This window comes from Pteropus vampyrus, unplaced genomic scaffold (assembly GCF_000151845.1).
Source record: "Pteropus vampyrus isolate Shadow unplaced genomic scaffold, Pvam_2.0 Scaffold18, whole genome shotgun sequence".
NCBI lineage: Eukaryota > Metazoa > Chordata > Mammalia > Chiroptera > Pteropodidae > Pteropus > Pteropus vampyrus.
The window spans coordinates 1,113,344-1,137,849 of NW_011888799.1; the positions used below are offsets into that span (position 1 = coordinate 1,113,344).

General features: G+C 43.2%; 1 protein-coding gene across 2 annotated transcripts in view; it reads left to right on the forward strand.

The window, feature by feature from the left end:
- The window catches only part of CMTR1 (cap methyltransferase 1), a 44,856-nt gene that overhangs the window by 15,286 nt on the left and 5,064 nt on the right, over nt 1-24,506 (forward strand). For both annotated transcript variants that reach the window (XM_023527550.1, XM_011354548.2), the window contains exons 5-20: nt 204-296; nt 1,711-1,782; nt 2,958-3,052; nt 3,167-3,239; nt 7,855-8,053; nt 8,850-8,968; nt 10,981-11,077; nt 11,398-11,530; nt 12,217-12,396; nt 19,109-19,165; nt 19,890-19,947; nt 20,389-20,457; nt 21,416-21,547; nt 22,485-22,607; nt 23,238-23,329; nt 24,148-24,216. In XM_023527550.1, the coding sequence (XP_023383318.1) occupies nt 204-296; nt 1,711-1,782; nt 2,958-3,052; nt 3,167-3,239; nt 7,855-8,053; nt 8,850-8,968; nt 10,981-11,077; nt 11,398-11,530; nt 12,217-12,396; nt 19,109-19,165; nt 19,890-19,947; nt 20,389-20,457; nt 21,416-21,547; nt 22,485-22,607; nt 23,238-23,329; nt 24,148-24,216 (1,661 nt within the window). The remainder of the gene's footprint in view (nt 1-203; nt 297-1,710; nt 1,783-2,957; nt 3,053-3,166; nt 3,240-7,854; nt 8,054-8,849; nt 8,969-10,980; nt 11,078-11,397; nt 11,531-12,216; nt 12,397-19,108; nt 19,166-19,889; nt 19,948-20,388; nt 20,458-21,415; nt 21,548-22,484; nt 22,608-23,237; nt 23,330-24,147; nt 24,217-24,506) is intronic.

Below are 24,506 nucleotides of genomic sequence, written 5' to 3' on the forward strand. Positions count from 1 at the left end.
CAAACCAGAATGAAACCTGGCCTTCAGAAGTTAGACTTCAGAATTCTGGCTCTCAATTCTTATATCTGACCACTGCATATGGCCTCAGCTTCCTGGACCCTTCCCACTTTCTCTGAGTCTCTCTTAATTGTTTTGGTGAAGCCCTGAGGTATAGCGCTAAGGGTCTGTCTAACCTGACTTACTTGCCTCTCTGTTGTTTGTAGCCCAGTGCCTGTGAGCAGGTGTCATGGTTCCCAGAATGCACCACTGAAATTCCTGACACTCAGGAAATGAGCGATTGGATGGTTGTGGGAAAGGTAGGATTTCAGAAGAATGTACCCTGAATTGTTGGCACTTATCTCCTAACTTTTCTTCTCCTCACGTCCAGTATGTATGTTTGTATACTCATGTGTAAAATGTGAATCTGACCATTCTGGCAGGAATGAAGCTGTGTCAAGAGGATGTGTCCGGGGTTTTACAGATATGCCTCTGGGAGATGTAGCAGGCAGGGTTTTTTTTCTTCTCATCATTGAACTTGCAAAACAACTCAAAATGCATAGTTTTTGTCTCCCTCAAGATGCTTTTTAGAATAGCTTATTATATATCTGTATATTCTGGTCACTTCTGGGCATGTTCTAGGTGGATGAAAAGACATCGTACCTGTCCTCGGAAAGTAATGAGGCAGTTGTTACAGAGGGAATTTGTTTAATCTTTTCTGGAAAACTATAAGGATAAGGTAGATAGCTACCACATCAGTATGGTCTAGAGAGTAGTTCGCAAAGTGTAGGGGGCCCCAGGGATCTCCAGAACACTTTCAGGGAGGTCTACAAGGTCAAAATTATTATAATGATACTGAAAAATTATTTGCCTTTTTAATTCTCAGTCTTTCACAAGCCCAGTGGCGTTTTCCAGAGGCTATGGCATGTGATGTCACAACCAATAGATTGTAAATGCAGACAGGAGAATCTAGCCGTCTCCTATTATGTCAGATATTAAGAGATTTACAAAAATGGAACAGTGCCATTCTTCTCACTAAATTTTTTTTGGAAATATAGTTATTTTTCATAAAAATGTTATTTATGTTAACATAACATTGTTCTTTTAAAGTGAATAAATATTTTTAAAGTTTCCATTTCTAATCATAAATCTCAAGATATATATGTATAGCCCACATAAATAAAAGCTTATTGGGGTTTTTGGTGATTTTAAAACCTGAGAATACCAAATTTGAGCAGTGTTGGTTTAGAGGTAGCCTCACTTGCGCATGAGGTTGGACTTAACATCCCTGTGGGGCTCCCTCAAGCCCTTGGTTTCTATGACACTACCAGATCAGTGCCTGGTGTCCTGTCTGCATTCATACTCATCACAGAGCAGGAGGCTTCCCAGTTGAAGGACAGGCTTCTGTCATTTGGGGTAGTCCCTATCCTTCTGCTTCTATGCCCCAGGGACAGTTTGAATGTTTCCTTCCTGTTTGCTTTTCGCAGCCTCAGCATTTATGAGTCTTGATCCATATGGTGCTCTAGTCAGAGCACCAAGGGGGCTGCTTCATGTCGTAGCCATCTGGAATATAGCCAGAGGGATTTAGGATTTTCTTATACTCGCCCCTCAGAGATTGATGTTCTTTGGCAGGTACTCAAGCCCCTTCTTGCTCTACTCACTCAAAACCCTAGTTTCTCCATCTCCCAAGTGCAGCCCCATGTGGTCATTATTGATTGTTTCTTCTCCCTGTAGAGAAAGATGATTATTGAAGATGAAACAGAGTTTTGTGGGGAAGACCTGCTTCACAGTATGCTGCAGTGTAAGGTAAGGCCTTGTGGCTAGAGCTGGAGTTACAAACTTTGTGTGAGGGGCTTTGCTGGGCTTTTCCAGTTCTCTTGAGCCAGTTGTAGGGGGCTGAGATTTAGCTAATAATATTTTTCCTGGACATTAGATGCATAGCTTGTACATTTCTTCAAGGTGTCCTTTTTCCTGGTGACTGTTCTGCCTTGTACTGTTGGGCTGTCCCTGTGGTCAGTAGCCAGGAAAAGATCCACCTGACCTCTTTGGGTCGGTTCATTGTAATCCTGAGGGAGCCTGGTGTAATGAAAGGTTTGCAATCATTCTTAGCATCAGATAGACCTGAATTCAAATCCTAGGTTTGTAACTTTTTTTTGCTGTGTGACCTTGGGCCAGTTGCTTTAGCTTCTCTGAGTTTCCTCATCTATAAGATGGGGAGAAAATACTTCCCAGGGTTGCTGTGTGAATTAAATGAAATAGTGGGTGGTCCAAGGGTCCTAATTCGCTGGGTGAATGTCAGCCTGCCCTTGATTTCTTGTGGCCTGATTTTGGGACATGAAGTGCATTGCCTGCGGCAGAACGAACCAAGGAAACAGGAGGAAATGGGTTGAAGAAGCTGCAGGGCCTCAGACCAGCCTCATAGAGCTTTTTTTTTTTTTTTTGCATTCAGAAGGTTGGGAATATCCTTACAGTGACTGGTACTCATGTGAAATGAGGCTTTTTTATTTCAGAGAAAATTGGAGAAGAAAGGATCCCTACTGTGTGGCAGGTACCATCAGAAAACCCTGGTTGTGGTTTATTTATCTTCTCTCTGAATGAGCTCCAGTTGAGTGAGCCTTAGTATCAGAACTTTGGTCCCTTGGAAAGTTGCTGCTGCAGTGGAGAAACAGATTTGCTATGAAGATTAGCAATGCCAAAACATGACCCCGTGTATAATTATTGATGCCATTTATTAACCACTTACCATGTGCCAGGGATGTGCTTATACATATATATATTATTTTTTAACATTTTACAGGTGACATAGTTGAAGGTCAGAGTGAGCAACTTGGGTAGGGTCACACAACTGGGCATTTTAGAGCTGGGGTGCAGCAGGAGCCTTGCTCTTCAGAGGGCTGTGAGTTGCTCTCCTCAGGCTTTTAAGGGCCCTGTCCCATCATAAAGGGTGATGTTCACCTTGAGTTCTGATTTTCTCTGGGCAGAGTGTGTTTGATGTCTTGGATGGGGAGGAGATGCGGCGAGCTCGGACCCGGGCCAATCCCTACGAGATGATCCGAGGAGTCTTCTTCCTAAATAGGTTTGCTGACATTTCCCTCCCCTCTCCTGACATGGACTGTTTCACCTTTTCTTTGAGCCTCAGTTTTCATACGTCTGGTACTGAGTTGCACTTCTCTGTCTTGCTTCGTTGCAGGGCAGCAATGAAGATGGCTAACATGGATTTTGTGTTTGATCGCATTTTTACAAATCCGCGGGACTCATGTGGGGTGAGAACAAGATTCTTCTGAATTCATAGTGTTAAATGGGCTTAAGCTTCAGTGTCTCAGAAGTTGCCACTTGTGCAATGAAATTTTTACTGCTATGTGTTAGAGATATATTTTATGATAGAGATATACTTTGCTTTGAGCTCCTCAGATAGGATCCCACAGTGCTTCCTGTGGTCCCAAGAGTGCCCCAGTAAGTGTTGTCTCTAGGGCTTCAGGCCCAAAATCCCAGCCCCTAACTCTACAGATCCTGTTGCTCACTCCAGGTGGAGGCAGGCAGGGCTTACAGCAAGGGAGAAAGGACATTCCTGGGCAAAATCAGCAGCTGTGGCTTCTGTAGGCAGCAAGAAGGTGAAGCCACGAGTTAGAGCATTGGCCCTCCTCCTCTATTCATGAAAACTGTGTTTGTCCAGCCCCTACTTTGTGCCAGGCACAGTGCTAGGCACTGGGAATATAATTTTGAATGAGATAGATGTGATTCCTTTCCCCATGGTGCTTAGGTTCTAGACTTGAGAGCTGGTAAGGGTTCAAGGTTGGGATGTTTGTAAAGCCTTTCTGTGCTCATTGGTGTGTGGAGGCCAGCTGTCATCAGGGAGTGTTAGCCTGCCTTCTTTCTATTATAGATAAGAGTAGAAAGGTGAGTATACACAGTCCTTACAATTAGCTTATTTTCCAATTTGAAACTTGTGACATCATCTGATTTGGGTACTGTTTCTCATATGAGAGAGCAGTACTCCGGGAAATGTTTGAGAGTTGAGTGAAATGTGAGCATCTTGATCCTTTCACTGGTCTATTTAAAATCAGTATCATGTCTGAGAATCTAGGTTCTGTTGTTCAGTGAGAGGCAGGGAGTGTAGCACTTAGGATGTCACTTAAGTTCATACTGTCTTTAGGTCTCAGTTGCCTCATCTCTGATATTAGCCCTGCTAACCTGCCAGGGCCAGGGTAGGACCCAAAGGTTCTTAAGAGTCATTCTGGCTTTAAGATCTGTGATTTCAGATGTGGCTACTTTTCCTTTTTGCCTCTCTGAACAAGCTTTGCGTGGGACCATAGTTATTAGGCTTTAGCCCTTGCGAAGTGGTAGAGCAACATGATTTTCTACTGTGCTGCATCTCATTTCTCTGAACACAGACCCCCCATGATGATAGGAAAGAATAAAGGAAATTTCATTCTAGCATTAGGTTCAGTGTTTCAAAGCATTATTACCTAGTTTTAGAAAGGTAGTTCTCTTTGACAGTGAACGGGCCAGGACCAGCTGTTCACAAACCTTTTTCTGCTTCAGTCACTCTCCTTCCACTAGGCCCTCTGATTATCCACTCACTACAGAAACTTCTTTTCCAAGTTCTTTATGTTTCAGCTCCACTTACCTAATTCTCTATGCTGGCAAAACTGGCATGTAGACCCCTCCAGCCTTTAGTTATTTCTCTCTCCCGGGTGTCTCTCCCCATTTTCCAGTACCTGTGGGCAGCACAAAAGGGCTCTTGGAATTAGCATCTTGAGAAAATTAGGTTGATACAATGTTGATTTAATTTTCTGAGCTCCAAATGATTTCCTTTAGACCCCTGCTTGGCAGAGGAGCTCTGTCTAGCTGATGGGAAGTCATTTTGGGCTTTTGAGTGAAAACGCTTGCAGTGTCTAGTATCTGGTGATGGTCTTTTGCTGTCGGGAAAATGAAGTAGGCAGCAGGGTTGTACCATTCAGGTCGAGGGTGGAGATGTTAGTTACATAGGAAAAGGCAGCCGTGTTTGTAATGCTTCAGGCTGCTTCTTGACCGGAATTGATTGTTAGTGGCGGTGGAGAATTGCCCTTTCAAAGATGTTTCTCTACACTGCAGCCCCTAGTGTTTTCTCCTCTCTTTTCATCTCTGCTTTCTCCCGAGACCCAGAGTGACAGCCAGGGCCAGCAGGCTTAGCGTGTTTTTCTAGAGCAGAGATGCTCTAGAGCAGTTCCCAGGGGAGATGAGAGTGGCTGAAATCCCAGGCACATACCTGGGTTGGCTATGGTCTCAGTGGCTCTTGGGACAGAGAAATCTCAGAATAAGTGTGGAGAACTTGAAGCTTGGGAGTGGAGAAATTGGAGGTGGTGGTGGTGGGGCCCGACTCAGGTTTTTCCATGTGTTTCTGGTATCCCAGGTTGTGGTAAAAGGAGAAAAGAGACTAGGGCAGGGAAATAAAGAAATTGTAAACAAAAATTGGAAGAGACAGGGAAGGAAGGGAGTTTAGATTCTTTGGGTATATGGAAGTATATTATAAACCATAACGTGAGGGATTTGTGTGCCTGGGGATATTGTTAAGATAAGAAAACATTGTTTTGAAGTGTAACAGGAGATAAAAACTGAATGTAGATTTTTAAGTTTCAGTGCTATCTTGGAGGAAATTAGACAGCACTTACAAAGTGCTCACTGAATGTGAGGTACTTGTACTAGGCATTGGGAAGAGAAAAAGATGGAAAAGGACAAGAGTTTTAACTCTAAGGTAGTTAATCTAGTTGAATACAATATCTTACATTTGCTTAGTATTTTACAGTTTATAAAGTTTTTTGACATAGGGAATTTACTTCTATAACAGTCTTGAGAAATAACCTACATTAGTCCCAATATACAGTCGAAGAAGCTTGAGCTTAAAGATGTAAGTTGTGTGCTTGTCCTTGACTGCACAGCTTGTAGGTGGCAGAAGTGAGAATCCTAGGTGTCCTTTCTATGAAAACACCTGGCCATGGCCTGTGAGGGCCACACATCTTGAAATCACAAATGAGATCGTATTTGTGCCCTCTTTTTGGAGATGAGATCCTTTGACCGACTCATTCCCTGTCCTCCTTTGGGCCAGCAGCTCACCGGAAGAGGCTGGAGCCTGGGGCCAGGGCTCTGCTGCTGTGAGGAACATTGTTTTCCTTCTTTCCAATGTGTGCGGGTCTTAAACTTGTGACCCCTGCCTCATTACCACTGTGCTATCTGGAAAGTGCTACATAATGTTCTTGACAAGTGCCATTAGGTCTTTCTTTTGTGTGCAAATGAATATGATCCAAGAATATGAACAATTGATGGCTCAGGAACAAAGAATGCTGGGGTGGAGTGGTAGAGAAGGAGAGAAAGAACTGATAAATCCCAGCATGCCTGAGTGAGCTTGTCACAGGATGATGAAGCTTATTTTTAGCTAAAGTCACTTTTTCCAGAAACTTTCACTGTTTTGATAAAGCTAGATAGCTATCATCAGAGGCAAGGCCCTTGTCACCTAGAAAGCAACTGGATCCTGAACATTAGTTTTTCTATTTCTTCCTTATAACTATTTCCCTTAAAGCTTTCTGATCTTATCTAGCAGTTACAGAACTCTGGACAAGCACTCAGCCACGCCAGCCTGTTGAAAGAGAAGGCTGAGCTGTCTAAGCCCCTTTCTGCTGGATGTTCATGAGGGTCCTCTGTACTCACCCACTCTAAAGCTCAGCCTCTTGTCACCAGTGTAGATGGTATTATCCTCTCTGCTGTGGAGGGTCAGGACAAGTAGATTTCCCCATTTAGGGCCCAGGTATATAAGAGAGAAGTGTAAATACACATATAGGTAGTGCTGTTGTGGTGAGTGTAAATTTTAGATTGAGAGTTAAAGCTACTCAAGCGGCCAAACCTATAATCCAGTAAAAATTCAAATAGTTACTGTAATATAGTTATTCCTGAGGTGGATGAGTACTCTGAGGGAGACGCTGGAAGCTAGCCGCACACCAGTGTCTCCTTTTTTCTCTGCCTTGTCAGCTCCCAGCTGTGTACCACCTCAGGCCCCTGGCTAGCCGAGGGGCGATGGCAGGAGAAGAAAGTGCAAAAAAGGAGACTAAATGCATTGTGGTATCTTGCATTTCATCCTGGTACAGAACAAGGACTCTGGTGAAATCTGAATCAAGTCTGGAGTTTAGTTAATAGTAGTGTACCAATGTTGGTTTCTTAGTTTTGACAAATGGCAGTGCAAAACTGGAAACTGAATAAAAGGTATATGGGAACTCTATGTCTTTGTAACTTTTCTGTAAATCTAAAATTATTCCAAAATAGTTAATTGGAAAAAAAAAAAAAAAAGGGGAGAGCCTGGGAGGAAGGAGAGAAGGGAAGCAGAGGCTATGGTCTAGAAAGGGAAGCACTGTGGCTGGGAAGGGGTGATGTTAGAGCCCCCCCCAGACTTTGATTGGACAGGAAGACCTGAGACTAGTGGTCAGGTTGACTGGATTCTCATTACCTTTGTTGGTTGGGAACAGGTTGCTTTGTGTCTTGGTGTCTCTTTTTCCCTATCTGTAATGTAGGGGATACAGCGTCTTTTCTGCTCAGTAGGACTCTTGTAAGTCAGGATGTGGTGAAAATGCTGAGAGATAAAAAATGCACACTCAGCTGCCCATTAAGATGTTTTTATTAGGAGTCTGAACTAGGCCTGGTGGTACAAAAGGCATCGGGTATTTGAGGTGGGGATGGACAGCTCCAGGGGTGATGATCACTGAGAATACATTTCCTGGGTATTATGGCCGTGGTGAGAACTCTGTATTGTGCTTGCTGAAAGGCTGATTTTACTCCTCCTTTCTTCTCCTTCCTGCCCCTCATTGAGCCATTTTTTCCCCCTTCCTCCTCATCCTCCACTTGCTTTTGCAGAAACCACTGGTAAAGGATCGGGAAGCTGAGCTTCTGTACTTTGCTGACGTCTGTGCAGGCCCAGGTGGCTTCTCCGAGTATGTGCTGTGGAGGAAGAAGTGGCACGCAAAGGGCTTTGGAATGACTCTGAAGGGCCCTAATGACTTTAAGCTAGAGGACTTCTACTCAGCCTCCAGTGAACTCTTCGAACCTTACTATGGTAGGGACACAGAGGAGGGTACTAGCGGCTATGAGGGACAGTCCTGTGTGGGGAATTTAGGTTGGAAGCAGCTGTTGTCCACTTGCCATGTTTTCTTTCCTAGGTCTCTCAGCCTGGGGTTCCCAGTCCATGTCATGTAGGTCTCGGTTCCCATTAGACTGTCCCTTTTTACCCTAGGCCCGTGGGATACACATTAAACATTCCACTAGGCAAACTTATCCAAGACTCCTTTATATTAATTCCTCCTTTTTTTCTCTTGTGGTGACAGGAAATAATGAAACTGCTTGATCTCCGGCAGAGAACTGTCAGGGTTATTAACATCCAGACCCCACTCTTATCTCCAGCCCAGTGTGGGGGTATGGACTGCACTGGTAACAGACAGCTCAGCAACCCACAGTAGTCCTCTCTGTTCTGTCTTCATTGTGATTTGGCACCAAATCCTAAGTTCTTTCTTAACATTCCTTACTAAAAGTCGATACTGATTTCAAAATGTAGATGCTTTAAACACAGCTTTGGTTGTGAAGAAGAAGACCTGTGTTTCAGTTGATGACTCTTGGCTGGTCAGTTCCTTTTGACCTCTGGTTTATTCCAGCAGGGCCCTGTTTCTGCCTCTTGGTCCATCACTGCAAGGCAGCCTTGCAGAAGGGTTCCTGCAGTAAGTTGCTTCTCACAGGGACTTTTCTCCTGGGCCTTAAGACCCACTTCATACCTGTGTTCATAGCCCCAGAGAGCTCGTGTCCCAGCTCTTGGAATGTACAGTGCAAATGAGCTAAATGTGAATCTTGTATTCTGCCAGGTGAGGGTGGGATTGATGGAGATGGAGACATCACCCGCCCAGAGAACATCACTGCTTTTCGGAATTTTGTCCTGGATAACACAGATCGCAAGGGTGTCCACTTTCTGATGGCCGATGGGGTAGGTGATCTGCTCTCCATAGGGTGATGCTATAGGGACATAGCACATTAGACGCTTGAGACTTGTTTTATTTAGTCCTTGAGCTGCCCTGGAAGGTACTAGCTCACTATTCAGATAGTAGGGGATATGTGATATATGTTTTTATTGTTTTGTACATATTTTCAGTCATAACTTTGTCAAGGCAGTGATGTTGTAGACACCTTTGTTTGGAGCAAGTTGCTCTTCTCAGTTCACTTCAAAGGGCCTCAGCTGACTGAGACACTGTGAGGTGGGAGAAACATGACTAAGAGGAACTAGGCAGAACTAACCAGGAAGAACATTTCCATCATTTGTCACCTGGGTGCCGCTCCTGGCAGAAGTTGTCTATACATGACTACTCCTAAGCCTCTGGCAGATGACCACAAAACCAGAGGCAGCAGCTCAGGGGAATCCACAGGAGGCTCTGTCAGCGGCTGGGCTAAAGTGAATATTCTTGGAGCCCAGTTCCTTGGGCAACTACTTGAGGCACAGAGGGGAGCCCACTGCAGCTTTCTCAGTAATCTAATGTGTCACATAGTCTTTTCCTGAGTGAGCCACCACTTAGAGGAGGGACAGAGAACATGACAGTTGCTCCAGGATCACATGACTAGAGTTAAGAAAGGCCTTTGGAGCTCCTTGGGTGGACTTTCAAGCAGTGTTAGAGTATGGAGAGGTGATGGAATGTGCAGGATGTCAGCATAGGCTCTGAAGATGCCCTGGCTCACCAAAGCTTTGTGCACAGTAGGGAACAACAGATAGACAGGCTGCAGGGAGGAGGTATGGTGAAGGGGCTGTTCCAGCTGAGCAGGTACGGGGGTCTGATAATACTTGAGAGGCAGCTGTTGCAATGCGGCAGCTAGAGTGGCAAACTCAAGGATTGTCTTTCTGCTTAGGCAATACAGACTGGTGACTGGGCTGCTTTTTTTATTTTTTGAATTGACCCTTTAAACAGGCATGCATTTTGAGAAGCATCTATAAATCTTGAAGACATTGCTAAACATTTTAAATTCTGAGTCATTTAGCTGTTACCTTCACAGGACTGAGGCTTGGCTTGGCTGGGGCCAGCTTAATGGAGACCAACCTCATTTACTTTTTTAAAGTCATTATTGTGATTAAAAAAATGTAAATTTTATAATCTCAACCATTTTTAAGTATACAGTTCAGTAGTGTTAAATATATTCACATTGTTTTGAAACAGATCTTCAGAATGTTTTTCATTTTACAAAATCGAAGCTCTTTGCCCATTAAGCAACTCCCCTCTCCCATCCCCCAGCCCCTGGTCTCCTTTCCTTCTTGGTGAGCTTGGCACTCTGCTCCCTGTTGGGATCTCACAGGGAAAGAGACCATTCAAGGAATAGCGACTACATTCTTTGAACACACACACTGGCCAGAGACCCTGCCAGCTAGAGGTTGAGCCTTCATGGTCTTGGAACAGAGAACTGGGGGCTTGGTGAGTAAATCCTTAGTTAGCAAAGACAGACAGATCACTGACTATCAGAGTTGTGCTCACTTTTTTCCTGTCACCAGACTGGGGCCTGTTCAGTGATCAGCATAGCTGCTGAGTGAGCATTCCACCACATGTACTTCCTGAGCCCTGTCAGACTCAACAGGGCATTGTCTCCTATCTTGTAGTTGGCCTGTGACTAGCCAGTGTTTTGCCTCTGTTCTGTTCACTCTTCCCTTGGATTCCTATGTGAGGTTTACAGTTTTCTTGACCGCCTCCTTGGAAAAGCAGACTTGGTTCCCATTCCCTGGGACTGATAGAGCAGTGACACTAGTCCAGTAGTCATGCCTGGGTCCTAGTACTAGCTTCATCTATAATGAGTCATGTGACCATGCCAAAATAATTCAAATGCCCAGCTGTATCTTTATCAGTCAGGTGGTGGTAATCAATGCAAACACTTCAAGAAATCTCAGTGAAGATGAGGTAAGGATGCTCTTTTCAATCTTCATCACTTCTCTTCCCCACCCTGATCCTCATGCTTTCGTTTCAGGGTTTCTCCGTGGAGGGGCAGGAGAACCTGCAAGAGATCCTCAGCAAACAGCTGCTGCTCTGTCAGTTCCTCATGGCGCTGTCTGTTGTCCGGACAGGTGACACTTCCTCAGCTGTCTCCCTACCCCAGGTCCCACTAGAGAACCTGTTGGACAAGAGCATGTATAAGAGTTGGCTTGGAAGTTAAAAAAAAAAAAATCTGCTTATATCAGGTGATAGGTGGCTGAATGAGGAATTTAGGGAAGAAAGTGCCATAGACTCCCCAAAGTCCCTCTAAAGCTAAGTCTCCCCCATAAATTGTCTCTGACTTTTAATGGACCCAGGTCCCTGACTTGGTCATATTTACTCCCTGAGACTACTTTACCCACCTATTGGACTAAAACCACTGACTGCTGTTGGTGTTTTCTCTCTAATCCAGGAGGCCACTTCATCTGTAAAACCTTTGACCTGTTCACACCGTTCAGCGTGGGGCTCATCTACCTGTTATACTGCTGCTTTGAACGAGTATGTCTCTTTAAGCCGATTACCAGCCGACCTGCCAACTCAGAGAGGTGAGGTTTTCCTCTCTATTTTAATCAAACTGGTTGGCTAAATGTCAAATCTTGGTGCATCTTTCTGGCGTGACCACTCAAGCAACATTAAAAACCTTGACTTTAAAGAAGTGATTAGAGCCAAGAGGAGTCAGGATTCGAATCTTACTGGTTCTGTGATATGCCAGTTCAGCCTCTGTCTCCCTCTCTACAAGCCTTATTCACCACCCTTGTGTAGGGGAATCCTTGGCTTGGCCCAGGAGGGAGAATGTGACCAATAGAAGGGACATGAGTTGGGAGAGGCAAGGAGGTCACCAGCCAGAGGCACTGTTGAGATCCCAGGTGGGATATAGTGCCCATGCACCATGTGAGAGAAGATGCGGCCAATCTGAATTGCTAGGTGGCTTGTTAAAAACAAATTTCTGGGCCCCATCCCTGGAGAGTCTGACTGATGAGGTTTGTAATTTAACAGACTCTCCAGGTGATGGTGATACAGCTAGCCTGGCACAGGGCAGTTGGGAACCACTGCCATAGGGAGTAGAAATACAGCCCAACATAAAAAGGAAAGATTTGAGGTAAACTTTTGCAGCACAGTCTGTGCTGTTCTTTGTGCATAGACTTAAGGCTGTTGAGCTTGACTCAGCAAGGGGTTTGGAGAGGAAGAATGTTGGCAGGGAAGCTCTTGCTCACAGGGTTTCTTCTGCCAGGTATGTGGTGTGCAAGGGCCTGAAGGTGGGCATAGATGACGTGCGAGATTACCTCTTCTCCGTCAATATTAAACTCAACCAGCTACGGAACATGGATTCTGATGTCAACCTTGTGGTCCCCTTGGATGTGATCAAGGGAGACCATGAATTTACCGACTACATGATACGGTCCAATGAGAGGTAAGTAAACCAGGTGTTTTTTTACTGGCACCACTAGGGTATCAAGGAAGACCAGAGAATGAAGGACTGAAAGACTGGCTCTTGGTATCACTTTGTCAACCCTGAAAAATTGGTAACTGGGATTGGTCTGCTTATTCCAGGGCTCCCTGGGACATAGAGTACCTAGAGGACCCTCATCCTGCTCCCATGCCCTGTCACAAGGGTGGCCAGTGGGAGCCTGGCTGGCTTAGCCCCTGCCCATGGGAGTCTGGATATGGTATTGAAACCTAACAGAGAGCAACCTTGTCTTCTGTCCCTGGAGGCAAGCAGGAGTAATTTCTCTTTAATTGCTTCTGTTTGTAAAAGGCAATAATGGTTGTTGCCATGTGAAGCTGCTGTTTGGGAGCAGGAGATGGCTGGAAAGCAAGTATATGACATGAAAAGCTTCTGGTATGAAAGCTTTTGCCAGCTTATAAGTTCCCCAGATGGGTGATCCAAATGCTATTTTTTTCAGCCTTCTTTAATTGTTTTTCCTCCTCCCTGTTAGTGGTAATAATTTAAAGTCCTAACAGTTGGCTCAGTTTTCTAAGTGGGCAAGCCTTAGAGAAAAGTTTTTTGAGGTAGGTTGGAGAGCTGTATAGTAGCAGCGAATCAGTACAAGTGCTTTCTTATGGTGCCAGATAGGTGTTGAAAAAATCATTTTGTCCATTCATCTGTCAGTGGACATTTAAGTCGTTTCTACATCTTGGCTGTAGTGAATAGTGCTACAGTGAACATGGGGATGCTGGTTTTTTTTTTCAAGATCCCGATTTCAGTTCTTTTGGACAAATACCCAAAAGTGGAATTGCTGGATCATAATGGTAGTTCTGTTTTTCCCTTGCCTCATTGCACTGACTAGTTCCTCCAGTATGATGTTGAATTGAAGTGATGAGAGCAGACATCCTTGCCTTGTTCTTGATTTTAAATGTAAAATGTTTAATCATTATGTATGATGTTAGCTATTGGTTTTTTGTAGGTGTCATTTATCAGGTTGACGAAGTTTTTTTCTATTCCTAGTTTGCTGAGAGTTTTTATCATGAATGGAAATTTAATTTTGTCAAATATTTTTTCTCTATCTATAAATTATTATTTTTTAATAAAGAAATTATTATTTTTCTTTATTCCATTTATAGTGAATTACATTTGGTGATTTTCAATGATAAACAAATCTTGCATTTTTTGGATAAACTCCAGTTAGTCATAAGTTATCACTTTTATATATTGCTAAATTTGATTTACTAATATTTTATTAATGAGTTTTGTGTCTGTGTTCATAAGGAATAGTAGTCTTTAAATCTGTATTCTTTTAAAGTCCTCGTCTAGTTTAAATATTTATTTGTAAATGCTATAAATTTTCCTTTAAAATTAATATTCTTATTAATATATAAATATATTGAAAGAAAAAAGGGTCTAAAATCAAAGAAGCTAGAAAAAGAAGAGCAAATGAAGCCCAAAGTAAGGAGAATAAAGGAAATAATTTCCTTTTATTTATTTAACTATAAATGTTATAATAATTTCCTTTTTATTTTAATTAAACGTGTGTGTGTGTGTGTGTGTGTGTGTGTGTGTGTGTGTGTATTTAAATGCTATAAGTTTTCCTTTGAGGACGGCCGTAGCTGAATCTCCCACATTTTTCTTCTTTTTTTTCCTGTTTTATTGAAGTATAATAGACAGTTGCTCATACATACGTTGTATAATTCAATGGACTTTTTTTTTTTCATTTATAGTTGGCATACAGTAATATTCATTTCAGTTGTACAGCATAGTGGTTAGAAGTGGTCACCCCACTAAATAAGGTACCCCTCTTTCCCCTTACATATTTTTTACAACATTGTTGACTATTTTCCTTATGCTACACTTTATGTCTCCATGACTATTTTGTATCTTTCCATTTGTACTTCTTCATCCTTTTGCCCTTTTTCATCGTTCCCCAGCCCATCCCATCTAGTAGCCCTCAAAATATTCTCTCTATCCCTGAGTTTGTTTCCGTTTTTGTTGTTGTTGTTTATTTTGTTCTTTAGATTCCATATGTATGTGAAATCATGTGGTATTTGTCTTTCTCTGACTTATTCAGCGCAATACCCTCTAGGTCCATCAAGGCAATATCTTTTTCTATCCTCTTCCTTTTAGTCTGTGTGTGTCTTTTAATCTGAAGTGAGACTCTTGTAGGCAGCATATGTCGGAGTTTTCTTATCCATTCAGCTTCCCTATCTTTTGATTGGAGCACTTAATTCTTTTCCATTTGATATACTTGTTAATAAATACGTAGTTATTTCCATTCTTTATTCATGATTTCAATACATGTTTTTTCTTTTTAAAGAAGTCCCTCCAACATTTCCTGTAATACTGGCTTGGTAGTGATGAATTCCTTTAGCTTATTTTTGTCTGGAAAGCTCTTTATCTGTCCTTCCACTCTAACTAATAGCTTTGCTGGATAAATTATTCTTGGTTGTAAATCCTGGGTTTACAATACTTTGAATATTTTATGCGAAGCCTTTCTGTCCTGCAAAGTTTCTTTTGAGAAATCAGCTGTGAGTCTTATGGGAGCTCCCTTGTAGGTAACTAATTGCTTTTCTCTTGCTGCTTTTAAGATTTTCTCATTGTATTTAACCTTTGGCATTTTAATTATGATGTGTCCTGGTGTGGGCCTCTTTAGGTTCATTTTCTGGGGGATTCTCTGAGCTTCCTGGGGTTGTATGTCTATTTTCTTCACCAAGTTGAGAAGTTTTCCATCATTTTTTTCTTCAAATATATTTTCAACTTCTTGTTCTCCCTCTCCTTCTTCAGATACTCCTATTACACGGATGTTTTTACACTTAATTTTGTCCCATAGGTTCCTTAAATTATTATTATTTTCTTGGTTACTTTTTTCTTGCTGTTCTGGTTGGGTGTCCTTGGCTTCCCAATCCTCCATATCAGTGTTTTAATCCTCTTCTTCCTGCACTCTGTTGATTCCCTCTAATACATTCTTCATCTCAGATAATGCATTCTTCATTTCTAACTGGTTGGTTCCCTTTTATACTCTCCATTTCCATTTTTATGTTTTTTACCTCTTTAAGTTCTCACTCAGTTCATCTACACTTCCTTTAATTTCATTGAGCATCTTTATAACTAGTGTTTTGAACTCTGCATCTGTTAGATTGCTTGACTCCATTATTCCTAAATCTCGGTTCTCTTCTCTCATATGGTTTCTGCTTCTTTGTCTTCCCATTTTGGCTGTCTTTACATGTCTGTTTCTATATACTAAGCAAAGCTCCTAAGTCTCCCAGTCTTAGCGTGACTTTGTGTAGTAAGTGTCCAGTGGCACAGTCCTGAGAAGAGTTCAACTACAGGCCAAATTTAGCCCAAGCCTGTGCCCCTCTGGGGCCACCTGTTAAGATTCAGCAAGCAATCCACAGTTACCTCAAGAAGCCATGCCAGAAACCAAGGTCAGCTGCCACCACTGTGAGTCTTGGTGCTGCTCTGCAAATGGCACAGGACTCCCTGAAGACAAAACTGAGGGTAGCTTGGGTGCAGCCACGAGTTGGGGGAGATAGAGTTTCAGGGAATCTTCTGAGCAGAGCGACCTCTGTTATCCAGTTTGATGATATCTCACCTATGGGGCGCTGTGTCCACGCACTGGAAGCGGGGAGGGCTCAACAGAGCAATAATGGATACCGCTAGTACCTCTACCCGTAGAAAGCCTCACCTCCAGCCCTTGCTCCGACAACTCAGTGTTCCCCTGTAAGTCCCTGGTGCCCCCCAAGTAGCTGACCCAGCGCTGGTACTCAGAGTGAGCAGGTCTGTCACTGTGAAAGCCAGCTCAAGCACACGGCCCCTTTAAGAGGTGTCTGCAGCTACTGTCCCCTCTGTCCCACTCAGCTGCTTGGGCAGCCTCACGTCTTTGCCCGCTCCTACTTTCTACCGTTGCAGGGTGATTTCTTATTTCTCTCACTAGTTGTAGACCCCCAGGTGACTCTGCTTGTTGTTTGCTCTGTTTCCATCTCAACTTTAATGTGGTTACAAGAGGGGACGAATGAAGCTTCTGTCATCTACGCCATTTTGCCAGGTTCCTTCTCCCACATTTTGATGTTATCTTTTTTTCATTATTATACAGTTCAAAATATTTTTTAAATTTCCCTTATGATATGTTCTTTGATTCATGTATTATGGAGATATGTGATATTTAATATTCAGATATTTTGGAATTTCCAAGATAGCTATTAGATTTCATCCTGTTATACTCAAAATATACTGTTTGATTTCATCCTTTTTTTTTTTTTTTTTTGTGGCTCATCTTTATTTTGGTGAGTATTCCAACAGCTATTATTGAGTATAGTGTTCTATAAATATTAATTTTGTCAAGTTGGTTTATAAGATTTTTCAAATCTTCTATATCTTAACTGATATGTTGAATATTTATTCTGTCAGTTGCTAAAGAGGGTTATTAAAGTCTTCAGTTATGATTTTTCAATTATGATTTGTCTATTTCTTTAGTTTTGTTAGTTTTTACTTCATATATTTGGGATCTTTGTAATCACTAGGCAAATGCACATTTAAGATTTTGTCTTCTTAATGAATCGCCCTCTTGTCATTGTGAAATATCTTTTTTTATCTCTGATATACTCTTGAAGTCTGCTTTGTCTGATACTAATATAGCCACATCAGCTTTCTTTCGCTTAGTATGTACATGGTTTTATCCTATTTTGTCTTTTTGATTTTTAACCTGTCTTTGTGTTTGTAAATAACACATGGTTTGTTCTTACCTTTTTATCCACTGTGATAGTCTCTGCCTTGTAAGTGGGGTATTTAGTACATTTACATGGACTGTAATTGTTGATATGTTTGAGTTTAAATCCTTTGTCTTGGTTGTTTGATTTCTATTTATCCTGTCTTCTGTTTGTTTCTCTCTTCCTTCCTTTTTGGTGGAGGGCAAATTCAGTATTTTTAGTAGTATTTCTTTTTATCTCCTCATATTTTTTTCTTTTTATGCCTTTTGTGTTGTTTTAGTTATTCTAGAGATTACAACATCTTTAATTTATCATAGTTTACTTTCAAAAAGTATTCTTCTTCATGAACAGTGTAAGAACCTTACAGTAAATGTGCATTTACAGTTCTCCTTTGTGCTCTTGTTTTATAGAAAACCTTATTTTACATTGCTGTTCTTTTTATTTCAAACAGTCTATAGTCTTTAAAAGAGATTTAAAGATACACACACCTTTGTATATACATCTACTTTTTTAATATATTTTGTATATACATCTACTAAAGGTTCCTTGACATTTACTGACACTTACCCATTCTGGCATTCTTCATTCCTTTCCGCAGAACTAGATTTCTATTTGGAATCATTTCCCTTCACCCTAAAGAATTTCTTTTAGTTTATTTAGTCTCTGCTGGAGACTGATTCTTTCAGCTTTTGTCTCTTGAAAATGTATTTACTTCCCTTTCACTTTTAAAGGGTATTTTCATTGGATATAGACTTCGAGGTTGGCAGTGTTTTTCTTTCAGCACTTTAAAGATATTGTTCTGAGTTCCTTGTTTTCTGATGAGATGTTAGCCATTATTTTTACCCTTACCATTATTTTTAGCTATTGTTTCCCTGTATGTCATGTGTCCTTTCTCCTCTGATTGCATTCATGATTTTCTCTTTTATCTTTTGTTTTCAGCTTGTTGACCATGGTGTGTTTATATCTGGTTTTCTTTGTATGGATTCTGCTTGGGGTTCTCTGACCTTGGATCTGTGGATTGATTTCATTTATCAGTTTGAGGAAATTCTCAGTGCTATTATCTTGTCAATATCTTTGTCCTATTCTTTCCTATGCTTCTGAGATTCCAATTATATTTATGTTAAACTGCTTGTTATTGTACCAAAGAGCTTACATGCTCGGTTATGGTTTTCACTTTTTTCTCTTTATGTTGCAGTTGTGTTTCTGTTGACCTGTTTGTTATCAGGTTTACTGATTCTTCTACTATGTTCAGTCTGCTGATAAACCCAACAAAATCATCCTTCATCTCTAATATCATATTTTTTATTTCTATAATTTTTATTTGCTTTTAAAATATAGTTTTTATATCTCCACTGATATTGTCCATCTTTATATGCATGTCATACAACTTTTCCACTTGATCCTTTAACATGTTTTTCAGTTATTTTAAAGGCCCTGTCTGATAATTCCAACATTCGGACCATCTCTGAGTCTTGTTCTATTGGATTATTTTCCCTTTTGTCAGTGGGTCACATTTTCTTGCTTAATCCCATGTCTCCTACTTTTTTATTAAATGCCAGCCATCGTATGTAAAAGAAAGTGGAGACTAGCCTGGCAAGATCTGTTAGTGTAGGTGGGTCAAGTCATTTTAGTCTGTAGTTGAACTGTCTGGGCTTTGGCGCTGCTTTCTTTAGAATCAGTTCACTACTGCTTTCATTTTTAAAGATGGGATCAGAACCTTCCTTGTAGCAGGACTTGGCATCTAAATGTCTGGAGGGTTTGACTCATTTTTTTTTTGCTTTACCCTCAGCCTTCAGCAGGCCCATGTAACTGTACTTTGGGGTGTAGTTGTGGGGGTTTTCTTTCAATTCCCAGTCCCTTCTCCAAATATAAAGGGTCACTGCTCCAGTGAAGTCATCATTGCTCTTCTTTGTCCTGATGTCTTTTGGCTGTCTTTTTTGGTAATCCTTCTGAGATCAAATCTTTTTTTTTTTTTTTCCTTTCAGCCACTGTAGTCTGCAGATCAAAGCTCTGGCCAAAATCCATGCCTTTGTTCAAGACACGTGAGTGTTGCCTACTTTCCAGAATTCACCTATTTCAGGAGAAGATCTTTTTGTTTTACTTCTCCCTCTGAGCTCTTTTATTTCATTTCAACAAACATTTTTAAAACATTTTTATCTCATACTCTGCTGTGGTCTATGAAGGATGCCAGAGAAGATTATGGCATGAACCTTGCCCTCAAAGATTTTATGTTGTCTTTGTGAAGATAAGACTAACCCAGGAAAAGGATACAGGAAGAGTCATTAACAGTACATCAGAGGGTATAGAATACATAATGTTTAGGGGATACTGTGTAAAGAATGATCAAGAGAGGAAAGGTAGAACTGGTTAGGGAAAATCTCTGGTAGGGGCCAGCATAAGCTAATTTGGCTTTTTGGGGCATAGTGATGTCCATTGGGATGGACTTAATGTGGCCTATATTAGCAGAGGAGGAGCCAGAACATACTGATGGGTAATTTGAAGAAGGATGTGTGAAGAACCCTGTCAGGTGGTTAGGAGGGTAGTCTCCTCCCTTTCCTGTGTGGTAGGAAGAAGAGGTCATCCCATTTTCAAGAGGCAGATCCACGTGAGTGTGATAAGCACTCTGTGCTGATGGCATCACGGCTTCCATGTGTGCACACACGTTTTTCATGCGGGCTTCCTCTCTGGGGTTCTAAGGGGGCTTATAGGACTCACAGTCCTTGTACCTCATGGAGGTTTAATCACTTGCTGGCTTTATTTTCCCAGGACCCTGAGTGAGCCTCGGCAGGCAGAGATCCGGAAAGAGTGCCTCCGTCTTTGGGGGGTAAGCGTCTCCCTAGCTCAGTGTTGCTACAGGGCAGGGAAGCTATAGAGAAGAATGGGACTGACCTTTAGGTCTCCAGCTACATGAAAATGTCTGCCTCCCCTCACAGCATTCCTGGACATTTCAGCATTGTTGGGTGTTACCTCCTTGGCCCTTTCACTGCCAGTTTGGCCCTGCAGCTGGGTCATAAAGGACAAGGGTGGTAGGTGCTGCTGGTAGCCCTGTGTAGCAACAAAGGGAAGTGGCATTTGGGGTGTGCTACCACAGGGCCTGAAAGGGAGCAGTGACTGAATTATCCACCTCCATCCCCCTTTCTAGACTCCTGTGTTACATGCCATTCCATCTTCCCCAGTCTGAACCTCTCCCTTCATCTATGTAGACTCACACTTAGTCTTGGTCAAAAGTCCATTTGAAAATCAAAGCTCTTTGCTGTCTCTTCAGATCCCAGATCAGGCTCGAGTTGCTCCTTCTTCCTCAGACCCAAAATCTAAGTTCTTTGAGCTAATCCAGGTAAGTTTCATATCTGATGAAAATAAAAAGTTAGAGAGGCCTACCTCTACATACGGAAGGTATCACTGAGACCCCAGATGCCTGTCTTCCAGAAGCCTTGTACAGGTACCACCTGGGCTCTGAGGGGCTGGGCCGAGGCCACCACAGGTGGGAACCTTTGGTGTAGGGATGTTGAATTCCCCGAGAGCCCATTAGGCTGCCTGAAGATTCTCGTCCTGAGATGTGCTGTGCTCAGCATTCCTGCCACCCAAAGGATGGTGCTGACTATCACTCCCTGGCCAGTTTAGGGTTCCGTGAGATTTGCCTGTAGGGGAGACTGAAGTGTGGGATGATCTTGGGCAAAGGCCCAAGAGGGGCTTCCAGGAGAGCTTCTGTAGTGGGGCTGGCCTAACCCTCAGCTCACTGTTCTGTTTCTGGTGAACTGGTCCTGCCCTGTTTTTTTCTACCACTTGACTTCCAGCTTTTCCCTGGGCATCATTTAAATCTAGCCCAGATCATGGGCCATTGTGCTGGTTTGTGGGCTCAGGAACTGGAAAATATGATTGAAGATGGCCTCAAAAAGAATAGCATGGGTACATTTTTCTGAATGGGGTGGAGAGATCACTTAAACCAACTGTTGGTGAGTCCTTGCCTTCACTTTTATTGAAGGAATGGCTTTTATATGCTGGTGACATTTCTTTATAGCTCTGGTAAATGGATCTGTATTTGGCCCCTCGGTGTTGTTTCCTATCTCAGCCTCTCCTAATAGATCCTAAAGGAACACTCCAGGCAGAGGGAATTAGACCCCAGTTAGTACGTCATTAAGGAGGGCAGGAGGTATAGGGGGTGATATTTCAGAGAGCAAGTGCTTCCTGTCCCTCGCCTCTTCCAGTCTGCCCCCAACCCCATACAGGCACCCATACTGAGCGCCTGTCTGTTCCCCCAACCCAGCTGTGTTTTCTCTGACCCGGTGCTGCAGGGCACTGAGATTGACATCTTCAGCTATAAGCCCACACTGCTCACCTCCAAAACCCTGGAGAAGATCCGCCCAGTGCTCGACTACCGCTGCATGGTGTCTGGCAGTGAGCAGAAGTTTCTCATTGGCCTGGGGGTAAGTCTGCAGCCTGCTTCCTATTCAGCTTTGGGTGGCAGAATCTTACCCTCTGTCTGTAGGAATCTGGACAGCTGCCTGCCACACTCAGTGCATGTTCTGTTGGCACCAAGCAACTGGGGCTTTGACCCCGGTGAAGGTATTTCTTACAACTTTACTTCCTTTCTTCCTCTGAGTTAGCCAGTTGTCATTCATTCATTCTTTTATTTATTTATTTGCTTATTCATTTCTGTACATTGCTAAAGGGAATATTGCCTCTTTTCTTGTTATGTGGAGCTTCCTAGGCTAGTAGGATGGTCAGCAGGCTAATTTGGCTTGAGTCCATGCAGCCATTTCTTTGCAACACCACCACCATCCATGTCATCCTTTCTAGCAAAGACACTACCTATCCTTACTCTGGGGCCCTTGGAGTCTAAAACAAGGTGAGGGAAAGCCTTGGCAGTTCTATGTGTTATTTAATTGGGTAAAGTCATCGTTGCTCTTTTTTTCTACTCTGACTTGTCTTTCTATATAATTTTATTTCTTCTTCCTCACTTACTTTCTATGTGTACTCTCATACTTTATCTTTTTCTCATTTTCACTTTTTCTCTCCTGTTCTGCTCTCTGGACCTTTCACCAAACCCACCTCAGACATATACACCAAACTGGATCTTTCTCGAAGGCACTAATCGTGGACTTAGGCTTATTGAATGGTGCCCTGGTCTGTTCCCTACCATGGGACCAAGCTGGATCTCTACTTCTCTTCCGCTAAGGCAGTGGAGGACAGCACTATCGTTATCACGGAAGTATAGCCGACTGATCGCTCCTAGACATTTCCTTCTGACATTTCCCAGTCCTATCAGCTTGTAGCCACCAACCAAAAGCCCTTTTGAGAACTGAGTCTCTCACCCCTCAGTCTCCATGTTTGCCTGACCTAGCCTTTTCTCTCTGCTTATAGAAATCACAGATCTACACGTGGGATGGCCGCCAGTCAGACCGCTGGGTCAAGCTGGACCTGAAGACAGAGCTACCCCGAGACACTCTGCTATCTGTGGAGATTGTCCATGAGCTGAAAGGGGAGGTCAGAGGTGGTTCTGCTCACGTCTCCTGGCCCTGCCAGCTAGGGACCTGGGGCATAGCTGAGCCTGGCCCTTTTTCCCTCTGAGTTAACTGAGTTACATCGTATGTGGCCCAGGACCAGGGAAAGGCTTTATAATTATTCTTGCTCAAGCAGTTGCTCTAAGCCATGGTACATTCAGGTAGGAAGGACCGCGGTTTCTGTGTGTGAAGGAGGAGACGTCTAGCATCTCTGTGCACCCAGGGCCCCGGTGGCCCTGCTGGGTGTTTTTAGTGCTGGTTTAGTTTATGACCAGAGATCATAACTTGTTATTTCCCATAGCTTTGAGTATTACAGCTATACAGATGATTTTAGAATAGTCAGTGGGAACAGTTGGCAAGAGTGGGAAGCCATGCTCTTGGCTGGAGCACCATGGCGACAGCCTCATTGGGTTTGAGGTTCACGGGGTGCTTATCACCCAAAGCCTCAGATCTCTGCCTGCTCAGAAGCCTGGGCCAGCCTGGTGCTAAATCAGCTGGGAGAGAGACAAAAGAAATACCTTGTGTTTAGAGCCCTTCCCTTCTCCTGGCTATAGGTAGAGTGGGGGCCAGCATGCCATGGTGGGCAGAGTAGGCAGCATACTTGTCTTTCTAGGGAAAGGCCCAGCGGAAGATTAGTGCGATCCACATCCTTGATGTCCTCGTGCTGAATGGCAGTGACGTGCGGGAGCAGCACTTTAACCAGCGGTCTGACCTGGGCCCTGGGGGAGGGAGGTGGGGTAGGCCAGGTCAGCCTTGTGGCAGCAGCCTCTGAGGGTTGGCCCCTCAGCCAGGCCTTCTCTGCTTACAGATTTCCATAGTGTTTCCCTCTTCCACCTATGGGCTGGTTTCAGGGGCAGGGTAAGATATTAGTGTTGGCACTTCAGACTTTGCCAGGGCTTGGGCCTTGATGATCATAGATACCAGCACAATCCCATTTTGTCACAGCCGTTCAGATCACAGATGATGTTTATGTTAAGGTTGAGCAAGAGGGTGACCTTACGGGGAGAAGCACATGTTGTGCTTGGCTGGTTGGTCCTATTTGTCAGTTCATCTGGATTCCACAATTACCACAAAGGCACTTTTGTTGGTGGGTGGATGCCTAGTTGTTAAAAGGAGGGACATCTTGCACTGCCACATTGCTGATGTCACTTCTGAATTGGTTCATCTGAGTGGGTGGACTGTTGGATCTGTGGTTTGGGGTAATGAAGTAGACACAGTAAAGATGATATTAAAGTTCTAGTAGACTGCCTGAGCACAGCTGAAGGCACACTTCAGAAAAACCAATGAAGATGTAGTGAGATTAGAGGTCAGAATTCAGAGAGAGAGAGAGAGAGAAGGCATGCATAAAGACTTCAGTGGAGAAAGGCAGGTTGGGTTTCTTGGGGGCCGTGAGTGCTGCCCCTTGGAGCAGTTTTGCTGTAGATCCCAGAGTGTTCTCTTATTGGTGCTGTGAAAATGCTCCGGGCAAGGATGCTGGTGGAGGCACCCTTGATTGTATCTGAGAGACTCTGTTTGGATCGTAGAATTCAGCTTGCTGAGAAATTTGTGAAAGCTGTTTCCAAGCCTAGTCGGCCTGACATGAATCCCATCAGGTGAGTATATCATCTCTTCCTCTCAAATCTCCCTTCCTTGTTGCTTCTTTCTGGCCAATGTTGGCTTCCCCGTCCTGTGGGGGATGGGAGTGCTCAGTGAAGGAGACCCAGCAAGGTTGGTGTTAGAGATAAGACTGCCCTTGATGAGTGATTTGTTTGGGAGTGCTAGGTAGGTAGGTAGCTCCTTTACCCCAGAGTAACTCCTCATCCTGCTGGTCACAGTGGGCCAGCCTCCTCAGGAGATTTATTTGTAGGGGTTAAGGTATCCTCATTAAAGATGTGTGTGCTTC